General features: G+C 42.1%; 3 protein-coding genes across 3 annotated transcripts; 2 read left to right on the forward strand and 1 right to left on the reverse strand.

Moving 5' to 3' along the window:
• Window positions 1-328: 328 nt before the first annotated feature.
• On the reverse strand, window positions 329-3,865 carry ftr84 (finTRIM family, member 84). The gene is made up of 7 exons (XM_084006725.1): window positions 3,147-3,865; window positions 2,898-2,993; window positions 2,504-2,737; window positions 2,118-2,274; window positions 1,950-2,006; window positions 1,685-1,738; window positions 329-1,450 (listed from the first exon to the last, which is right to left on the reverse strand). The coding sequence occupies exons 1-7, from the start codon at window positions 3,717-3,719 to the stop codon at window positions 906-908; spliced, it is 1,716 nt and encodes a 571-aa protein (XP_083862851.1). The 5' UTR covers window positions 3,720-3,865; the 3' UTR covers window positions 329-905.
• Window positions 3,866-9,984: 6,119 nt separating this feature from the next.
• Window positions 9,985-12,625, forward strand: tppp2 (tubulin polymerization-promoting protein family member 2). Its single transcript, XM_084006655.1, has 4 exons — window positions 9,985-10,176; window positions 10,710-10,901; window positions 11,668-11,821; window positions 12,333-12,625. Exons 2-4 carry the CDS (start codon window positions 10,711-10,713, stop codon window positions 12,522-12,524), a joined length of 537 nt encoding a protein of 178 aa, XP_083862781.1. The 5' UTR covers window positions 9,985-10,176; window position 10,710; the 3' UTR covers window positions 12,525-12,625.
• Window positions 12,626-15,849: 3,224 nt separating this feature from the next.
• Window positions 15,850-17,846, forward strand: LOC311011035 (complement C1q-like protein 2). The gene is made up of 4 exons (XM_084005723.1): window positions 15,850-15,942; window positions 16,215-16,394; window positions 16,974-17,105; window positions 17,394-17,846. The coding sequence occupies exons 1-4, from the start codon at window positions 15,876-15,878 to the stop codon at window positions 17,696-17,698; spliced, it is 684 nt and encodes a 227-aa protein (XP_083861849.1). The 5' UTR covers window positions 15,850-15,875; the 3' UTR covers window positions 17,699-17,846.
• Window positions 17,847-18,849: the final 1,003 nt, after the last annotated feature.

The raw sequence follows: 18,849 nt of genomic DNA on the forward strand, positions 1-18,849 counted from the left end.
AAGGAAAGGGCTTTTAAGATCATTTTGGTGAATCTGGTGTATACAAGTTCGTTCCAGCTCCCAATGGTGGTTGTTTTATCTTTGATGGGAACAATGACATGTTTCTCTTTCATTACTCTTTCCTCAGTAAACACCTGTGCATTTGTCATAACAGGCTTCATCCCACCTCTCCTTTATCTCTATAGGGTGGGAAAACTTAAGCAGATATACGTGTATATTTGTAATGAATTGTAGAGGCTATGTTCCAGTAACGATATTAGACAAATGTAAATGAGTCACTAAACAAACATTTATGTACAAATACAGTAGTTAAAATGATCATATCTACTGACTTGGACTGGGATGTTTATTTGGGGATAAATCAATATGCCGGTATGATATATGTGTGTCATATGATATACAATGAATATGTCCTCATGTTGCTTTTTTGTGGTATGTCATGCTTCACACCTCAATGTGAATGTTGCTTTCTATAAGACAATAAAACGTTATTAAATGTACAACATGTAGATATTTGTTCTCACTATGCACACAAAGACAAATGCAATATAACACATGAAACATATCCACACCACAGCATGATAACACTCAAAAAACATTGCAGCTTAATACAGGCCTTCTGTTATTAATATTAGTAGATTGCCTTGTTAAATCAATATATATATTTCCAAACAGGAATTTACTTAAAATAAACACGTTTGCATATGAATCTAAAATAATGACCCTGAAATGACATTCAGCGAGACAACCTCATCACAGGAAACATACACAGTGTGGTAACAAACACACAAAGCTTCTGCAAGGGCGGGGTTTTTTAAATTCTCGCTTCTTTTGCAGACAATAACTTAACATTATAGGGCCCACTCAGGACTTAACACTACCTATAGGTACTGTAAATTTAAATGTTAGTAAGGCGTAGAATGATTCTGCTTCAGCTGGCAGAGGGTGACAGAGGAGCCCACACCAAATCCAGCATACAAAGGCTCACTGAACTGAGCCTTAAATCTGTGGATAAGCTCCATAGTCTCTGATATTGCGTAAAAGGCCACAGTGTTGCCCACATAATTTAGGTACACGCCAATTCGTGTGGCCCTGGGAGCTTCGGGAAGGTCTCTGTCTACTTTGTTGTGCCAGGCGGAGTAGCCTGAGTCCGAGCAGAGGAGACTCCAGGACTTGTCGTTGTAGCCCAGCAGGCTGTGCGAATTCTTCCCCTTGCGGCTGATGCTCTTATAGGCCAAGCCGATGGAAAACTCCCCGCTCCACTCTGCCTCCCAGTAAAACCTGAAACCAGTCAGAGGCTCCTTGCACAGCACCTGGGAGAAGCCATCAAAGCGCTCGGGATGATCTGGGTGAAACTGGACTGCTTTCTTCCGTGTGACCCTCTGGTACCCATCCGACAGCACCAGCTCTTTATATACTGTGTTTGGATCGAAGGACATCTTGCAGAAGTCTGAGGAATGACACACATGTTTGTTATTATTTGTCTTTAGATGTGGAACATCTCATTAATCAGCAACGAAACAACATTCATCGAATGGATCAATCATCTGTTTTTTCTCTCACCCACAACAACTAAATATCTGATAATAATCAGCATCGAAACAATAGGATATGAATTAATATATTGTGGTGTCAAGAAAAAGAAAAACAGTGATAGACGCTGAATGGACTAAATTTTACTCACATCTTAAGAAGTCTGTCCTGGATTTTGGCTCCTGTAAATCCACTCTGGAAGGAACTGTTTGGATACAAAAACATTTTGTTTTCTGGTTATTTACTTTCTAAATTAATCTAAGACGATGGGCATGATTATATAAATCAAAAGAGGGAACTTTGATCAAAACATTTCTATCTTCCGATCCTATGTTCCAGGCTCTCCACCCCAAAAATAAAATCTCTATAAACTATCTTCATGTGTGCTGTACATATTTTAATCAACACACACTCACCTTTGAGTCGTTTCTCTCCATTTCTTGGCAGAAGAATGTACACAGGGGTTTCACTGACTGTGAAGATGATACAGCATTAGGTTAGACTGTTACTGGCCCACTTTAGTAGTCTTCCATGTTGTTTAGTTTTCAAATACTTTTTCTCAACATCCTCTACTAGACACAAACCTGTCTTAGAGATTTTGCTCAGTTCCTTCTTACAGATGTCGTCAACATGTTCCTTCATCTCTGTGGCCGTCTTGCTCATCTCTCCAAAGGAGAACTGAGGGTTGATGAGCACTTTGGGCACCATGGCCTCAGGAGGAACACACAGGGTGGGAAAATTCTATACAGTAAGAAATAGGAGTTCCATAATCATAATATCAAAACAAGTCAGAAATATGAACTGAAACGTGGCATGGCCTGGCCGAAAGAATATAAACAATATTTACGGCTATCGCCCTGTTTTAGCTTCAAGAGTGCATGAAACTCATTTACTTGAGTGTCTTCAGTGTAAACATCTCTGCCTGCAATTATACTTATATTTCTTGCAGCCCTGTTTGATCTTTCAGCACCTGCAGAAAATGAATGTTGTCCTCGGTTTCAAGGATCTGCCGTAGCTCCGCATCTCTGCGCTGAAGCTCCATGATCTCCTGCTCCAAGCGGTCCACGTAGCCCTCAGCCTGTGACATTGCCGACTGCATGTTGGCCGTTATCATCTGATGGATTTCAGCCTTCCAGCGCTCCACGGCCTGCAGCATTTCGTGGAATGTCTTATCACTTTCTGCCTGTGCTCGCTGGGCGGCACTCTGAAAGGGAAAACCAGAAGTATTAGGATAGGATGCGGTGTCATATTTGATACCACCAAAGAAAATCGATATATAGTGGCTTTATTGTAAAATATGTCGTAAAGTCACATTGCGTCTTGAAATGTACAGACAGAACTATGTTTGATGAGGGAACATTTACTTTGAGAACATCCACGTTATGTTTGAGCTCCTGCAGCTCCTTCATCCTCTCCTGAATGATGTGCTGGACCTCAGTCTGTGTGACCACCAGGACTTTCTGTTGAAAGAATGTGAGAATAAGAAGACAGGCTTTCGTTAACCACAGAGAACCAAACATATGTTTGAACTGTGGGTTTTTGGATCGGTTTGGATGTATGTTTAAATGTCAAGCAGAGTCAAAGATGTTGACTTACAACCGTTTCAGACTCACCTGTTTTTCGATACGCTCTTCTTCTGCTGAGGTGATGTTGTGGCCGCGGTGCTCCCTCACAGTACACAGCACACAGATACACATCTGGTCCGAGCGACAGAACAGCTCCAGACCTTTCTCATGCTGGGGGCAGATCTTCCTGTCCAGGTGGCCTGTCTCATCCACCAGCTTGTGTCTCTTGAAGGTGGACGACTCGTAATGTGGCTTGACGTGCGTCTCGCAGTAGTAGGCCAGACACATGAGGCACGACTTAACAGCCTTGCTGCGACGGCCCACGCAGAAGTCGCAGAAGGATTCCCGATGCATGTAGGGGAAAGGAGTGAGCTCCGGGAGCTGGCGCCGCGGCTCCTGGTTCACGTCAGGCAGGTTGCGTCGCAGCACGGGCCGTGGAGTGAAGGTTGCGTGGCACTGCGGGCAGTTGTACACGCCCATGTGGTCGAACTGGTCCCAGTAGATCTTGATGCACTCCAGGCAGTAAGTGTCACCACAGGGGATGGTGACCGGGTCTCTCTGCGTGTCCACACACAGTGGGCAGTAATCATCTGGTGGTAGAGGGAAACTAGACTCAGCCATGATGATGTTGAATGAGACAAATCAGGAATGGAACGAGAAATGCTAATATGAGAAGGCAAACTCTGCCAAGTGACGGCGAGTCAAGTTCTGTTAGTCAATATGAGATCCAGAGAGAGTCCAACCCCAGGCTCCTGTGATCCTCCAACTCCTTTTCAAACCAGAGACAATGTTGTTCTCCGGTGATATTTAAAGGGAAGGCTTTGTTTCGACTGCAAACACACAATTATGTCACACAAGGGGATTTCTTCCCAGAGAACCCTTTTCCCAGCACCTGTGTGAAAGTACTGAGGTCTGCCATGACGGAATCTGCTGACCAAGCAGGAATTTCAGGTAAATCCACAAGATAAGGTCATGTTGTCGGCAAAACATCCAGCAGGAAATATCAACACCTTCCATCATTTGTATTGCTGTTCAACTGAAAATGTATTGTCCTTTGACACTGGGATCTGTTTTGGCATTAACATATTTTTATATTTAAAAAATGACGCTCATCTGTCCACGGCTAATCTTGCATTCTGCTGCAGCAAACTGCATTATATTTGGGTGCCCAGTTATAGCTATCAAGGACCATGGTTGCATTGACCCACACTTTCTCGAAATGCCTTTTTCTTTGCCTGTTAAATACTACCTCCTTATTCACTACTCTTAACCCACCCTGATAAGTAGGGGCCGCAGGTGATATCACACCTGGGTGCATCTTCAACCTCCCTTCTGCTACTCAGTCTCAGCCCACAGTATGGGGAATAACAGTTTGAGCGGTAGTTTCCTAACAGCTAACGAAATGGATTGATTCAAGCAAAATTGTGGAAACTATTTTCACTTTTTTGGTTTGAATTAAGTGTTTTTTAATGACACCTTTCAGCCCATTAATATCTATATGGGGGGTAGCCAAATTTGGGTTGTATTCATTCAATCACTCAATACAGCAGTGGTCATTGCAGACACACCTGGCATAAATCTGGACTCTACTGAGTGCACCTTTCTAGACTTATTTTAATTGGATGTACTATATTTCCAATGGGGGGGATACAGTCCTAGTCTGTGAACTGCCAGGGTGCCCCCGCAACCCTGAACAGGATAATCAGTGATTGATATTGGATGGATGGATGGAAACAGTCCTTCACACACTTCAGCTTTCCATTTGACCCGAATGGTGAGTTTCATGATGGTGCATGTTATCAAAACAACTTGTTCTGTTTATCCTGTGAACAAAACACAGATCACGAGTATCAGTAGGCCTATGTGGGTACCCACAGGAGCACATTGAAATCCTGAAAAACAGTGCCAGGTATAAGCCATGCTGTACGAGAGGACAATGCAGAAAGAAAATATAAACCTTTAATTTCAGCTTATTTTAAAAGGAAGAATCTGTCATTTTCTAATTGGTTCTAAAATGTTAAAATTAATCATTGAAGGGAAGTACATATTCATACTACATAATGGGTTATGTAGGGACCCAATTGCATCACAGTTGGTTATGACCTTTAATGTTCAGCAGGGTAGTTAAAGCAGCCCAAAGTGCAGTTCAGGTAAAGGCAATGGGGACGAGAGGAGCAGCCAGGAGATGTAATCATGGAGGCAGAGCATCAACAACTAGTTACGCTAACAGTCAACGAACCAGAAGGGGACTGACAGAAGGTAAGTCGAGGCCAAGCAGAGGATTGAGCCAGCAGGTAGGTACTCAAAGGGCACTCACACAATGATGAGTGTGGTGACACTGTAAGAGTATCAGTGATCAGACAAGAAAAGAAGATCAGAGGCATGCAGGGTCGGCAACTGGAATTCAGTCTGGGACAAAGTGCTGAAAAGTCTTGCATTGGTGGCAAAGAAGAACCTGGCAGTGAGTGAGTGAGTGAGCAGGAGAGGCTTAAATACTGGCTTGATTGGAGATGGGAAGCAGCTGTATGCACAGGTGAAAGAGTTCCATCCATCCATCCATTGTCTACCGCATATCCTGTATTCAGGGCCGCGGGGGGAGGTGAAAGAGTTAAAGGCCACATATACTCATTTTTAAGGAGTTAACATAGGTCTCAGATGTCTCCAAATTGTGACTGTTAAGTGTTTTGCTGAAAAAAAAGATCAGATCATTCAATGTAGTATGTCTCTATAACCCTCAATCTCAGCCCTGTTTCCAAAGTGCTGATTCTGTGTCTTGTAGCTTGAAATGTAAACGAGCAGCTGATGCCCCTCTGAGGAAGTGGTTGTGGCTCTCCACCATGTTGTTGATCCCTAACTCCTTGTTACCATAGTTACAGTGTTCACTACAGGAAAAGACAAAGCCTAGGTATGGCTGAAAGATGAGATGGAAAGTGTACATTTACATTTAGGGCATTAAGCAGATGCTTTTGTCCAAAGTGACTTACAATAAGTACATTTGTCGAAAAAAAGAAACCACAACAAATTATTGCCGATAAAGTAAGTAGGCTAAGTTCTCGGAAGATGGCAAGTGACTCTGCTGTCCTGACATTGGTCGGGAGTTCGTTCCACCACTGAGGACCAGAACAGAGAAGAGTCTGGACTTTGCTGAGCGACATTTGTTTGATTTCAGCGATGGTGGTACCAGCCGGCCAGCTGAAGTAGAGGAGCAAAGTGCTCGCATCGGGGTGTCAGGTTTGACCAGTGTTTAAAGGCATTGTCTTGAATTGGATGCATGCTGCAACAGGGAGCCAGTGGAGGTCACGGAGGAGCTGGGTCACATGGGAGAATTTGGGTAGATTGAAGATAAGGCGTGCTGCAGCGTTCTGGATACGCTGCAATGGTTTAGTCACCGAGGCCGGGAGTCCAGCCGTGAGAGAGTTGCAGTAGTCAAGGCGGGGGATGACCAGTGCTTGGACCAGGAGTTGCATTGCATCCTTTGTGAGGAAGGTCGGAATCCTGCGGATATTGTAGAGGGCAAATCTACAGGATCGGACCACAGCAGTGATGTTGGTCCCGAAGTGTAGTAATAAAAAAAAATACATGTATGTTACTTAGGTAGAATTTTCAGGTATCAGTACTTTAATTGAGTATTTAGTTTTCTGGCAACATTTTACTTTTACTCCCTACATTTTAAAACAGTCTCATTCCTTTAGTTTTAATGCATTTGAGGGGATTACATTTTTACACTATTAATATGACGAAAGATTTCGATAACATATAAATAAACAGCCAGTAGAAATTCATAGGGATACTTTTTACCTCATACTTTGATTACGTTTTTGTCCTTTATTATACTTGTGAGTACATTTCAGAGCCTCTACTTTCCCCTTTTCCTTGAGTAAAGAAGTTGAATCAGAACTTCTCCTTTTACCAGAGTCTAGTGTCTGAACGGTGGTGAAGTGGTTAGCACGGATTAGGGTCAGTGTTGTCCGGCTTCCTCCCACAGTCCAAAGACATGCAGGATTGGGATAGGTTCATCTAAATGTTGGGGATGTAGCAGGAGCAGATTTGGTTATCAACAGTTAATTATTAATGTCAATATGATTATCAGTATTAATCCATCCATCCATCCATTGTCTACCGCTTATCCTGTATTCAGGGTCACGGGGGGGCTGGAGCCAATCCCAGCTATCATTGGGCGAAGGCAGGGTACTCCCTGGACAGGTCGCCAGTCTATCACAGGGCCAACATGTAGAGACAAACAACCATTCACACTCACATTCACACCTACGGGCAATTTACACGGGGAGAACATGCAAACTCCACACAGAAGGAACCCGGGACCCTCTTGCTGTGAGGCTAGAGCGCTACCCACTACACCACCGTGCAGCCCATCAGTATTAATAATTATATTTAATATATCATCATGATATAATCATGAATGAACGGGGCACCACCCTGGGATCAGGGAAAAGATAACCTAAAACTGTATTCAGTCTCAATATAAAGGTTTTATACTCACATGCCAATCATCGTGATCATTGGCATAGAAGTACAAAACCAATCGAACAATTAAAAGGCGTGAAATTCGAGCACTAGCCTTCACAACCTGCTGTTATCCAGAGACATATACACAACAAGCACAAGAGACCGCTAGTTATAATATAATAAGATTTATTAAAATCAGTAATAATGATCACAATCAATAACACTGCAATTAACAAAGCCTTATTACCTAACTACCTAACACACAAAACTAAGCTAAACAGAAGGAGAGACACACGTGGAGTGTGTGTGTGTGTGCGTGTGTGTGCGTGTGTGTGCGTGTGTGTAGAGAGAGAGAGCGAGAGAGAGTCGGAGAGATGGCCGGGTGCAGCCACCAGATGGAGCTATTCCTCACAGCGTTCAGGGGCGGAGCCACTGACATCCGATAGGATCGCGAGAGAGAGAGCGGGAGCAAGAGGTGGCCGGGTACTGCCCCCGGATGGAGCTATGTCCTTAGCGTCCGGAGCCGGAAACAGCTGGCGGAGGATACGTGCGGGGTGGCGTATGTGTGCTAGCGGGACACAAACAAAGAGAGGGGGAGAATGCGCAAGCGATATTCTGAGGCTCAGGGGGCGTGTTACTATCACACGGGCGCTCGTGAATGAACTGGCGTTTATTCAGTGAGACCGGTCTTTTAACTGATAGTAGATGCTTACTGAGCTCGTGAATATGGCTGAGGTTAGTCAAAAACAAACACCGTTGCAGAAATCAACCCAGCGGCGTGGGTACAAAATCAGCATTCAAATACAGCAGCACATAAACAACGGACTCGGCGGTCCGTGATCAGAACTTAAAACACATTAACAGGAATTACAAGCATGTCCTACACTATCGAATCTCTGCTTCTGCCCAGACAAATAGCCTCTTAATTTTGTCGATGTGAGATGCGTCGATGTGAGGTTTCTGTCCCGTGCGGTGATGGCGTTTCTTGACGCCGGCAATGGACGGTAGTTCGCGAGCGCTCGTTCAGCGCCGGATCCAATTAGTTGAAGAAAACCGTTCGTTTTTCTTCCTTCTGCAGGCAACAATAAAAAATTGCGGGGCTCGGCGATTTAGTCAGCTGATTTCAGACAAAAACGGGTCGAGTTATCCGTTGCTGGCAGCTGGGACGAAGAAAGTGTTTTTCTTCCTTCCGCGGGTAAACAGGAGGGTCGCGCTGTCGCGGCGGTCTCCTCAGGATCCAAAATGATAAACAAAAGAAAAATAAAACGAGTAGAGAAAAAGAGGGGTAAAACAGTCTGTTGCTCGTCCAGCGAGTTTGGGGGAAAGACTGCGGCCTAGGACAAAGGAAATGCTGCAGACGTAATGTTCACCTCCCGTTGTAACGTGTGTCACGGTGGAGAGAGGAAGTTCTTCAGGCGGCGCCGGAATATATAGCTTACGGCTGCTTCAGGGGACCCCCTGGGGTCGCTGTGGTTGTCAGCCAATAGGGCACCAGTTGTGTGACGTTGCACATGCACACTAAAATGGTGGTTGTAGTTTTTTATCTCCTTTGTTCCTTTGTCCTGACCGCATGTGAGGGCTTCTGTAGGCCGCATTGTGTAGTCCTAACGGTGAGGTCCCAACATAAATGTCCTGTAGGTGTGAATGTGAGTGTAATGGTTGTCTGTCTCCCTGTGATAGACTGTGTACCCTGCCTTCGTCCAATGTCATCTGGGATCGGCTTCCCATTCCATGTCAGAATACCATTTACTATAGCAGTTGACTGTAGCATTATAGCGGGCACATGTACTAGACCCCAGCAATAGAGTGTTTGAGCATCAAGAGGGCCACTCGTTTTTACTCGTCTGATATTCAGTCTGATTGACACGGAGCTGTGAAATGGAATAATCCATCCTGTAATATGTCAGCATTACACTGTCAATATACTCTTTGTTCTCTGAAGGGCCGCTCTCATCTCTGTCCAGACAAGACGGCTCTTGTGACAATGACAGTAAGCGAGAGGGAAAAAAAGAGAGGAAGAGGGTTGGGAAAGCAGTGGAGTGTTGACGGATAGCTGTGAGGTGAGTTTATTGTCATAGAGGGAAGAATGGGGAGAATACTAATCTTTAGTGATGTAGCACCTGCTCCAAATCATGATCTACAGAAGAAACATCAGACCACACGTAACGCAAATAAAGAATTCAGTGAATTGAAATGAACAGAAGATGATGGCTAAATGTCGAGTGCACAGAGTCAAGGAGCAGATGAGAGAGAGAGAGAAGACACAAGAGAGGCTGCATGATGTCATTGACTGTGCTGGTCGGTACTCTCTCCCTCCTCCTCTCCCCTCCCCTCCGCCTGCTTCCCTCTCTCCCCCTGCCTCTCTGTATCTCTCCATCGCTGTCGTCATTGTGAGAAAGCCTGGGAGTGGCAGGAAGGAGGAGAGGCAGCGGAGAAAAAAGAAGGTGAAAAAGGAGGAGAAAGAAGAAAGGGTTGAGCAGCTGTACGCGAATCAGGATTCCTGAATATTTTCACAGCATCCTTCCCTTTTACGGCAGCAGGTACACTTTACTCTCTATTTCTCAGCATCACCCAGGAAACAGCAGCAACACTGGAGTCCACTGACATTGATGTAAATACGTGTATGTACTTCCTGTTTTTAACAGCTGTCAGTTGTATATGTATCCACTGCACACCAACAAAATGTCCCACTGGGATATACGATTTCTAAAGCATGCAAGAAAAGTGCATTTCCGTTAAAAAAAAAACGGTTTAAATGATTGTTTATTGGTTATTTAACTTTGTATGTGCGTGCATAAGAGAGATTGAGTACGGAGGAGAAAGAGAAGGAGAGAGTAGACCAGCAGAGCAGCCATTTGGAAATTAAATTTATTGAATTGGATTGGCCCGAGACCAGCTTGAGTTTGAATATAATGATGGATGTGAAAATGAGTATTTTGGCAGCCCCACCATCAATCGGCTAATAGAATGTGTGCTCTTTCATTTCATAAAATGCCCTGACAAGGACGGAAAGTAAATGAAGAACCAAACTGAGGACATAGCGTCATCACTTTTTGAAGGTTTAGGACAGGGAAACCATATGTGATAATTACGCTGATATGTTGAACATGATCCGTTTGATAATGTATCATGTGTATTGGTCAGTATGGCAGAGGGCTCAGTGTCTTTGGCCGAGGTGGAGGCGTCCTTCCAGAGGTTTGCAGTCCATGGAGACACCAAGGCCAGAGGGAAGGAGATGAATGGCAAGAACTTTGCTAAGCTCTGCAAGGACTGCAACATCACCGACGGCAAGAACGTCACCACTACAGATGTCGACATAGTTTTCAGCAAAGTCAAGTAAGATTTCAGAACGGCTCAACTTTTCACAGCTAAAACATTTACAATGCAACAACCCTGCCACATGTGTAACAAGCCAATGTCAACTGCACAAAACCATGGAGTCATTATTTGGTTATTGAACCAAAATAATCTTTGGCAATCTTCATGCTATGCAGTGGTGTAGTGGTAGTTGATGAGGTGGGTGTACTGCTAGGTAGATGGGTGGTTACAGAGGAGGAAGTGGGTATTCTCTCATATTCCAATGGTTTTCTGGCTGATAGGTGGGTATACCTCTACACCAGTGATGCTATGGCTGATAATTAGCACTAAAACTAAAGCACGGCTTAGGCTGATGGGAAAGACATATATTTTTTAAGGTGTTTGGTCTTGAAGCAAGGCATAGAAAACAACAAAATAATGTCTTCCTGTGGACACCGTGTAAATATGTCAAAAAGTTCATGGCAACCCAATCCAACAGAGCAGCATTACCATACCTAGAGACACGCCATTGGCTAAAACGAACACATGGACACTGTTCTCGGAAGAAATCAAATGATTTATTTACTTTTTCAAGCTCTCTAGACAAATGTGTTAAATATGCATTTGCAGTTTTCAGTGCTTGCTCTATAGAATGTCTAATAATCAACCAGTTACAAACCCCGGAGCCCCCTCATTTCACTAGCCCCATGGCATCACATTAATATGCAAATAGGCACATGATGTGATTTGGATAATTGTGTTACTTTCTTGAGAAAACCTAAAGCAACACTGTGTGTTTCCTCAGGGCGAAGTCAGCTCGTGTTGTCACATTTGAGCAGTTCAACCAGGCCCTGGCAGAGTTGGCTCCCAAACGCTTTAAAGGCAAAAGTAAAGAGGAGGCACTTCAGCAGCTCTATGGGCTCATTGCTGGGAAGGAGCCTGCCAACATCGGCATCACTGTGAGTATTCCATCAGCTCTATCCTCAACATACTCACCTTTCACCACCCTCAGGCACGCAACACCCAACAACACAACATGGTGCTCCCTTTGACCCGCCACCAATTTGAAGTCAAGGTAGGGGGAAGAACCTAGAATGACTTATGAGATCCGTAAGAATGGGTCATCTTTCAGTTTTATTGGTTAAATCTGGTCTATGATTTTGATTACTGGGGAATTTCATATAAAAGAAAGATTCAAGTTTCAAGGTTTAATTTATTGTCATTGTACAATTTCTCCCACAAAAGAAATACACAATACAATTAGATTATACGGTGAAGGATATTTTTATTTATTTGAATTGAATTTACAGTATGAATCTGATAGAGAATAGTTGAGGGTAAAGAGAAAGTAAATTCAGTAACCCAGATAAATTAAGCAAGATAAAAAAAAAAACGTGTGTATGTTCGTACCTATGAACACATATGTGAAATCATTACTTTTTAAAATAAATCTTTTCATTTTATTTTTAGAAAGTGGCAAAGGCATCAGCTGTGGACAGACTGACCGATACCACCAAGTACACTGGAGCTCACAAGGAGCGGTTTGATGAGTCCGGCAAAGGAAAAGGCAAAGCCGGGCGCCAGGAAATCCCAGACGACAGTGGCTACGTGGGAGCTTACAAGGGCAGCGGCACTTATGATGAAAAAGTAAAAGAAGCATAATTCTGCTGACAAATTATGAAAACTTCAATTCAATAATAGAATTAGGGCTGTTTAAAATGAAATAAATTAATCTGCTGCTTTATTTTAGAAAACGAAGCAAATGTATACGTCAGAAAAAAACACACACACACATACTGAGATTGAAAATTGACATGACAACCTGGATGAGTAACTTAAAGAAACAGTTTCCTGAAAATAATACAGAGCTAATGGAAATACTTGCTGCAGTACGTACAGAATGTTTAATGGGTCGTACAATAGACAACTGACTGTCTTCTTAATATTCTCTGTTCTAACTAACTGTTCTTGTAGCTATGCAAACGAAACCTGCTTTGTCCTCTAGCTTAACACTACGTGTGCCTCAGTATTGATGTAGCTGCTAGAATGCTCTGCTTTTTAATAACGTGCTGCTAATCTCACTAACTTTGATGCAATGGATGAAACTTTAGCTGGTTTCCAGAAATGATTCTGTCACTCACACACTTTTTAAGCTTGTCGCTTTATAGTTCGGTGCCTTTTGCATTATGAACAATCAGTGGTCATTATTATGGTGAAAGGAAATTTATATTTACATGAGAAAAATAAACAAGCAGTGAAGAATTAAACTGCACTGACTAAGTTATACTGGATAGCCTCCATCATTCTTCATCCTGGTTCTCTTTCAGCTTACAAACAACTTTATGAGCAGATTCATAATGTTCGTAAAATGCATCTGAGAGATTGTATTTACACATTTTTATCTTTATTTGGAAATAGAAATGTATGCTTACCATGCCAATAAAAAACATTTAAACCTTGCATTGAACTGGATTGAACTGAGAGAGAGAGAGAGAGAGAGAGAGAGATGCTTTTGTTTATTATTTGATCATACAGTATTTGGGGGAAAGCCAGATGTTACAGCAATCTCCCTGAGTTTATATGAACGGCTACACGAACAAGTTAAACAATAAAAATGTGAATTTACAGTCTGGAAATATGAGAACACAATTTTTTAATTTCTCTCTTGACGTTGTCAGTGAATACATTAAAGCTAATAATCCTCACAGGCTGATTTCCAGAAATAGCTGGGATTCAATTTCACAACATAAAGGGCCCTTGTGGAGCAGTAAACACTCAGCCTACACTCATCTTTCCACCTGGACCCTCCTTGTAACGTGATGCTGATGGATTTAAGGAGGATTCATAGGAATCTTTGAACAATGCTCGTCGTATGTTTGAGGATAGTTTACATCCTCCATGACTACTACTGGGCTGATAAGCATCACCTGGGTTTTGTGTGGATAATGTCATTGAATTTCATAATAGACTTCATGCTCGCCTCAATATCTATGTCTCAATACTTCCTGAAGAAATAATCGAATAAATGATATATAGCCGAATGTTTGGAATTATTTGGGCTTTTTGCAAAAATAAAAACGTTTTTTCATCTTTTGAAATTCATTGTTCTCTGAGGTGAAATGTTTTTACTCTTTTAAGACATTTATACGATGGCGTATTAGGGCCACTGTAGAAAGCCGAGAGAGGGGGGCAATATTCAGAGAAAAAAGCTGCAAATTTGCCACTTTATAAACTCGCAAATTTGCTAATTATTTCTTTGAAAATTGCCCCCTCTCATTTTTTTCTTTCTACAGTGGTCCTAATAAGCCATCGTATGTTTTTTTTTACTCCAAATGTTTTTATTGAGTTTTGGCAGACAGATAAAAAGAGAAAAGTACAACAGTCGTAATACAACAGTTGTATCATACATCATTGCATCTGCTTTAAGGTGGGAAAGGAAAACAAAAAACCCGACATAGCTGCCACTATCCCTCCCAACAGCCCATGTCAGACGTAGTCACAGTAAACAACTAAGCAATTAAATAACATATAACATAAGTAGAAGCCATCGTACGTTTAAACCTGGATTAACTCATTAAAACGAATACAGCTGTTTTTTCACCGAGAGCAACTACCTGCTGCACCTGGAAAAAATGCAGAACCAAGACAGTCAAATCGTGAGCTGTAAATCGTAAATACATAGTTAAAAGATGCTTAAAAGCTCCTTTGGGGAACCAGGCAAACACTTTCAGATTGCATGTAGTCACCTGATATGTTGGTAGAATAAAACATTTGATACAGCAGCATTAAGGATACAACAGAAAAACCTGGTGGTCTGCCACAACACATTAATGTACATTTTGAGAAAAATGTGATTGTTCAGAGTTATGATCAGAATACTTTGAAAACAAAGACATTTATTTGAAAGAGTCTTATCAGAAATCATAATTCAAGCCATATTGTGATGTAAGTGAGGTTGCACAGTGATGCGCAGCTCTGCGGATCTCACCCTTGGTGCAGAAGTGTAATGACTTGCATGTAGGTAAGAAGGTACAAAAGCTCATTCAGCTCTGATGACCCACAAACTGCTTCCTCACACTTTGAATGACAGAAAGACGTAAACACACGTCTAAACTAAACTACCGTATCTGTTCCAATAGGTGCAGTCAGATAATGCAGTAGGCTTATTATAGACAACCAACTGAGCGATCTTATCAGCCAACCTGACACCTCTGACCTAATAACCAACTTACACACACAGGCTCTGGAAGATACAATCTTTAGGAGATTTTGACATACACTGGGGAGCTTATGAGGGGTTCGTATGGGAGTGGAATGAAGTTCGGGAAATAGACCAGGGCTGCCAGTTGACTGGACACAGAGATCTCCACCCACTTGGAAATAAAAGTGACTTGAAAAGGAACATTTTTGGCCTTCCATCATTGAGCATACCACTGCAAGAAACTTTAAACTTGTATTGCTTATTAGGATTACTGGAGATTCTGTTCTGAACTGTGGTGAGTCAAGACATTTTTCTTTTTTAATTATAATGAGAAAAATACAAAGCCACATCTCAATTATCTTACGAGGTAGCCTATTGTTGCAGCAGTTTTATGCAAGCTGGTTGATATCATTTTGCAATATTTTGATGTACAGTTTTACATTCCTAGTATTATCTAAATTAAAATCCCCTTCCACAGTACATAAAATAGTGTTCCCCAACCAGCACTGAGCTGTATTTAAGAACAGAAACATCTCTGCTCATTGAAACGACACCATTCATTAAGTTGCATTTTGAACCTGTGACAGTAAATTTTCAAATAAAATTTCTAAAATTCAGCGAAATGAAACGACAATTGATAAAAAATAAATCAATAAATCAATAAAAAAACATCTCAAATCAGGTGTTTTATCCAGTAACATTGTCTTTGGTTACAGAAAAAATCTAATTGCCTGTGAAGACTTACTTCCACGACTCTGTCTGCAGACATTCCCTTGTGTTGTGAGATGCGAGCTGTAGCGTGCACCCTGCTCATGGTGGGCCTGCTGTGGGACGGTGTGAGAGCTGCCAACAGCATCAGCAGCCTACGAGCAGCAGCACGTAAACTCAACTATTCAACTTCACATGGGGGGAAAATATGGATTAACAAGGCGTGTTGGTTCGGGGGATTTTCATACATTGTGGCTTGGTGACAAAGATAGTAGAAAATGAACATTATATTGGATAGAAATATTACAGCAGAGATGGACAGATATCATCAATCATTGATCTTTTTCAAATTTGTGTCAAATTGAAATTTGTGTGAGCGGGCCCGTTTTTATTCTAACCAAACTCAAACTAGCAGCTGATTTATTGTCCTTCCACATTTGTAGGAGCGTGGGAGGGCGAGCTGCCATGCAAAGCGTTGGGCTGTGAGTGTGTGTTCAAGCACCAGCGAGGCTGCTGCTGTGCCGGCGCTGAGCTCAAGGAAGTGGAGGGTCAAATCTTTGTGAGAGTGATGGACCTGTTCGCGAGCGTGTCCCAGCTGGGTGACAGCCTCCTTGAAGTCATAGGTATTGTGGATAATTAACACCGGTAGAAATAGTCCAATTATGTGTTGCTTTGAGTCAATTTCAGGGACAAAATATGATGTTCTGTTCATGTTGAAAGGTTTTTTTTTACTTTAAACTTGACATAGTACTGACCTGATTGTCAGACTGAATCATAGATTATATATGAAGTGGACATAATCATAGTGATGCCGCCCATTGGATTGTGGACTGCCATTATTGACGCCTCAAATTCTACATTTCAGCCATGGCCATCTTGGGTTTTGGCCATGACCATGTTTTTTTACAAGCAGTATGAGATGGTGGAGCTAAGTAGAGTAAAGAAGTATTTATATTTAAGGGCAAAGTAGTCTTTGAAATGACATGCAAATCTCCATGTTATCTATACTTGTTGCCATTTTTATTATTTATTTTTTTTAGTAGGAAGGTAATGTCCCCATTCTTCACCTACTGAGGTCTGATTAGTCAAGAGGAACCAGGCTAAGGAAGTCCTACATGTGCTCAGAAAAAGGGGTTGGTTTTGAATAATGTTGTCTGACAATAATAACATAAGCGTTGGCTGTCGACTTGCTTCTATCTCAGGAGGGATGCATGTCGCTTTCACAGCCTCCATGAGCTCCAGAACAAACTGCTTAGGACCGTTCACCAGAAACCACTCCATTCCTTACGATGTCATCGCCCTCAACCATGGAAGTGGATATAATCCCGCATTGGGTAAGTATACAGTATGTCTAGTGTTGTTCAACCAGGATTTGTGTGTTGGCAGGATTGTTTTCAGAACTCCAACGAGAAGTGAAATGAACTGCTTTAGTATTTGGTCGATTCAAGGAAAATAAGCAATCGTTAGGCATTAAATAACTGCTTAGATCACTATAAATTGTGCTTTAGTTCATCTTACACACAACTCTTGTTTACCATGTTTAACCTACATTTGAAACCACGAGAGTTCAGAGGTTCAAAAATCCAAATGCACTAAAAGAAAGGAAATGCTGTTTGTTCCAGGAATATTCACAGCTCCTGTTTCTGGACTCTACTCCTTCTCCTTCTCGGTCTACTCCAAGGTGTTTGGGGAAGGCAAGAGGATGTACTACAAGCCGGTGCAACTCATGAGGAACGGGGAGGTGGTTGCATCCATGTGGGAAGACAACAGAGAGGACTCAGAAGACAGCAGCTCTCAGACAATACTGCTGCCGCTGCAGCAGGGGGGTCAGGTCTACGTAGAGCTGCTGAGCGGCAGGCTGCTGTGTGGGAACGTTCAGGGCCTTAACACATTCTCTGGCTCCTTGCTGTACCCCACTCAGGCCTAATATTGCAAATATCCATTTATTTAATTGCGGTTAAACATGTCTGCCTGAATCAAAGCTTACAGGTGTTTACGATTTTGTTTCTAAAAGCTGAAATTATCACCCGGAAATAAAGATGAACGCAAAATCGGCTAGAAATCATGCTAATATGTTACTGCACTATGTGATGCTTTTTTTTCTTTTTTTACCAAAATATAATCAAATGCATTTCTGAGATGTTATTTAAAAAAAAAATGCCTGACTAATGCAAAATGACTAATTATTTTTTAGGAAACACAAACATGTCACTGAGAAGTTGATTTAAAAAGTCAACTCACCGACCTTGACTATGAGAAGAAATTGCACACAGTAAAGCCCTCCAGTCAGAGGTTTTGATCAGTCAACCGGTCCGGATGTGTTCAGGACTCACAGTCCACTCTAAATATAGCTCACCATCATGGACAGACAGGTCACAGGTCCTCACACATACGTGGACAATTTGCACATGTACATGTTCTCGTAACTATGTCGGTGGATTGCATTGAGGTTTTCAATTTTTTTTCGACTGCTAAACAAAAGTGGTCCCAACGCTAACCACAGCCTGCGTCAGCAACATCAGTCGCCTGAGATAAACAGTTCACATCATCTGCAAAACTCACTCCTAACAACACAACTCTTGACACACATCTCAAAACAGGCCCAGAGTGAAATTCTTTCACATGAAAACTTTTTACCAGTTTTTTAGGTAAAAAAGGAATGAAAATCAGTAGTTTGCTTAATTAAATAGAAAAAAGTGACAACAAAGAATTATGGGGCTAATCCTGCCTCTCTCCAGCATCAGAGCCCACGTTTTCATCAACATCACAAAGGATTTCCTCTGTTGCCCTGCACCTGGGGAAGAGCCTTCTCTTTCTGAGCTTTCCCTAAAAAAAAACAACAACTGGAAAGTGTGTGCTTATATATAAAGATGCAACATGCTAATTCATTGATTCAGTCAGAACCAAATGAAGAGAAACCAAAACCGAGAGAATCACAACTGTAGCAGGTAGTAGGTCAACTTACTTTAAGTGCAACTTAGCATTGTCTGCCAGTGCTAAATGACACATCAAGACTTTCAAATTTCCTTTCACAAACTAGAGACCAAAATCAACAGTGGTATCAATGATAGATATGTT

This window comes from Eutrigla gurnardus, assembly GCF_963514095.1.
Source record: "Eutrigla gurnardus genome assembly, chromosome: 3".
In the NCBI taxonomy this organism is placed as follows: domain Eukaryota; kingdom Metazoa; phylum Chordata; class Actinopteri; order Perciformes; family Triglidae; genus Eutrigla; species Eutrigla gurnardus.

Excerpts from the sequence above, each read along its gene's own strand:
- tppp2 (XM_084006655.1), top strand. The coding sequence starts at position 10,711 with ATGGCAGAGGGCTCAGTGTCTTTGGCCGAGGTGGAGGCGTCCTTCCAG. Across the intron at positions 10,902-11,667 it reads ATAGTTTTCAGCAAAGTCAA|GGCGAAGTCAGCTCGTGTTG; the intron begins GTAAGATTTCAG and ends GTGTTTCCTCAG. Across the intron at positions 11,822-12,332 it reads CTGCCAACATCGGCATCACT|AAAGTGGCAAAGGCATCAGC; the intron begins GTGAGTATTCCA and ends TTTTATTTTTAG.
- ftr84 (XM_084006725.1), bottom strand. The coding sequence starts at position 3,719 with ATGGCTGAGTCTAGTTTCCCTCTACCACCAGATGATTACTGCCCACTG. Across the intron at positions 2,994-3,146 it reads AAGAGCGTATCGAAAAACAG|AAAGTCCTGGTGGTCACACA; the intron begins GTGAGTCTGAAA and ends TTCTTTCAACAG. Across the intron at positions 1,451-1,684 it reads CAGGACAGACTTCTTAAGAT|ACTTCTGCAAGATGTCCTTC; the intron begins GTGAGTAAAATT and ends GTCATTCCTCAG.
- LOC311011035 (XM_084005723.1), top strand. The coding sequence starts at position 15,876 with ATGGTGGGCCTGCTGTGGGACGGTGTGAGAGCTGCCAACAGCATCAGC. Across the intron at positions 15,943-16,214 it reads CAGCCTACGAGCAGCAGCAC|GAGCGTGGGAGGGCGAGCTG; the intron begins GTAAACTCAACT and ends CCACATTTGTAG. Across the intron at positions 17,106-17,393 it reads TGGATATAATCCCGCATTGG|GAATATTCACAGCTCCTGTT; the intron begins GTAAGTATACAG and ends TGTTTGTTCCAG.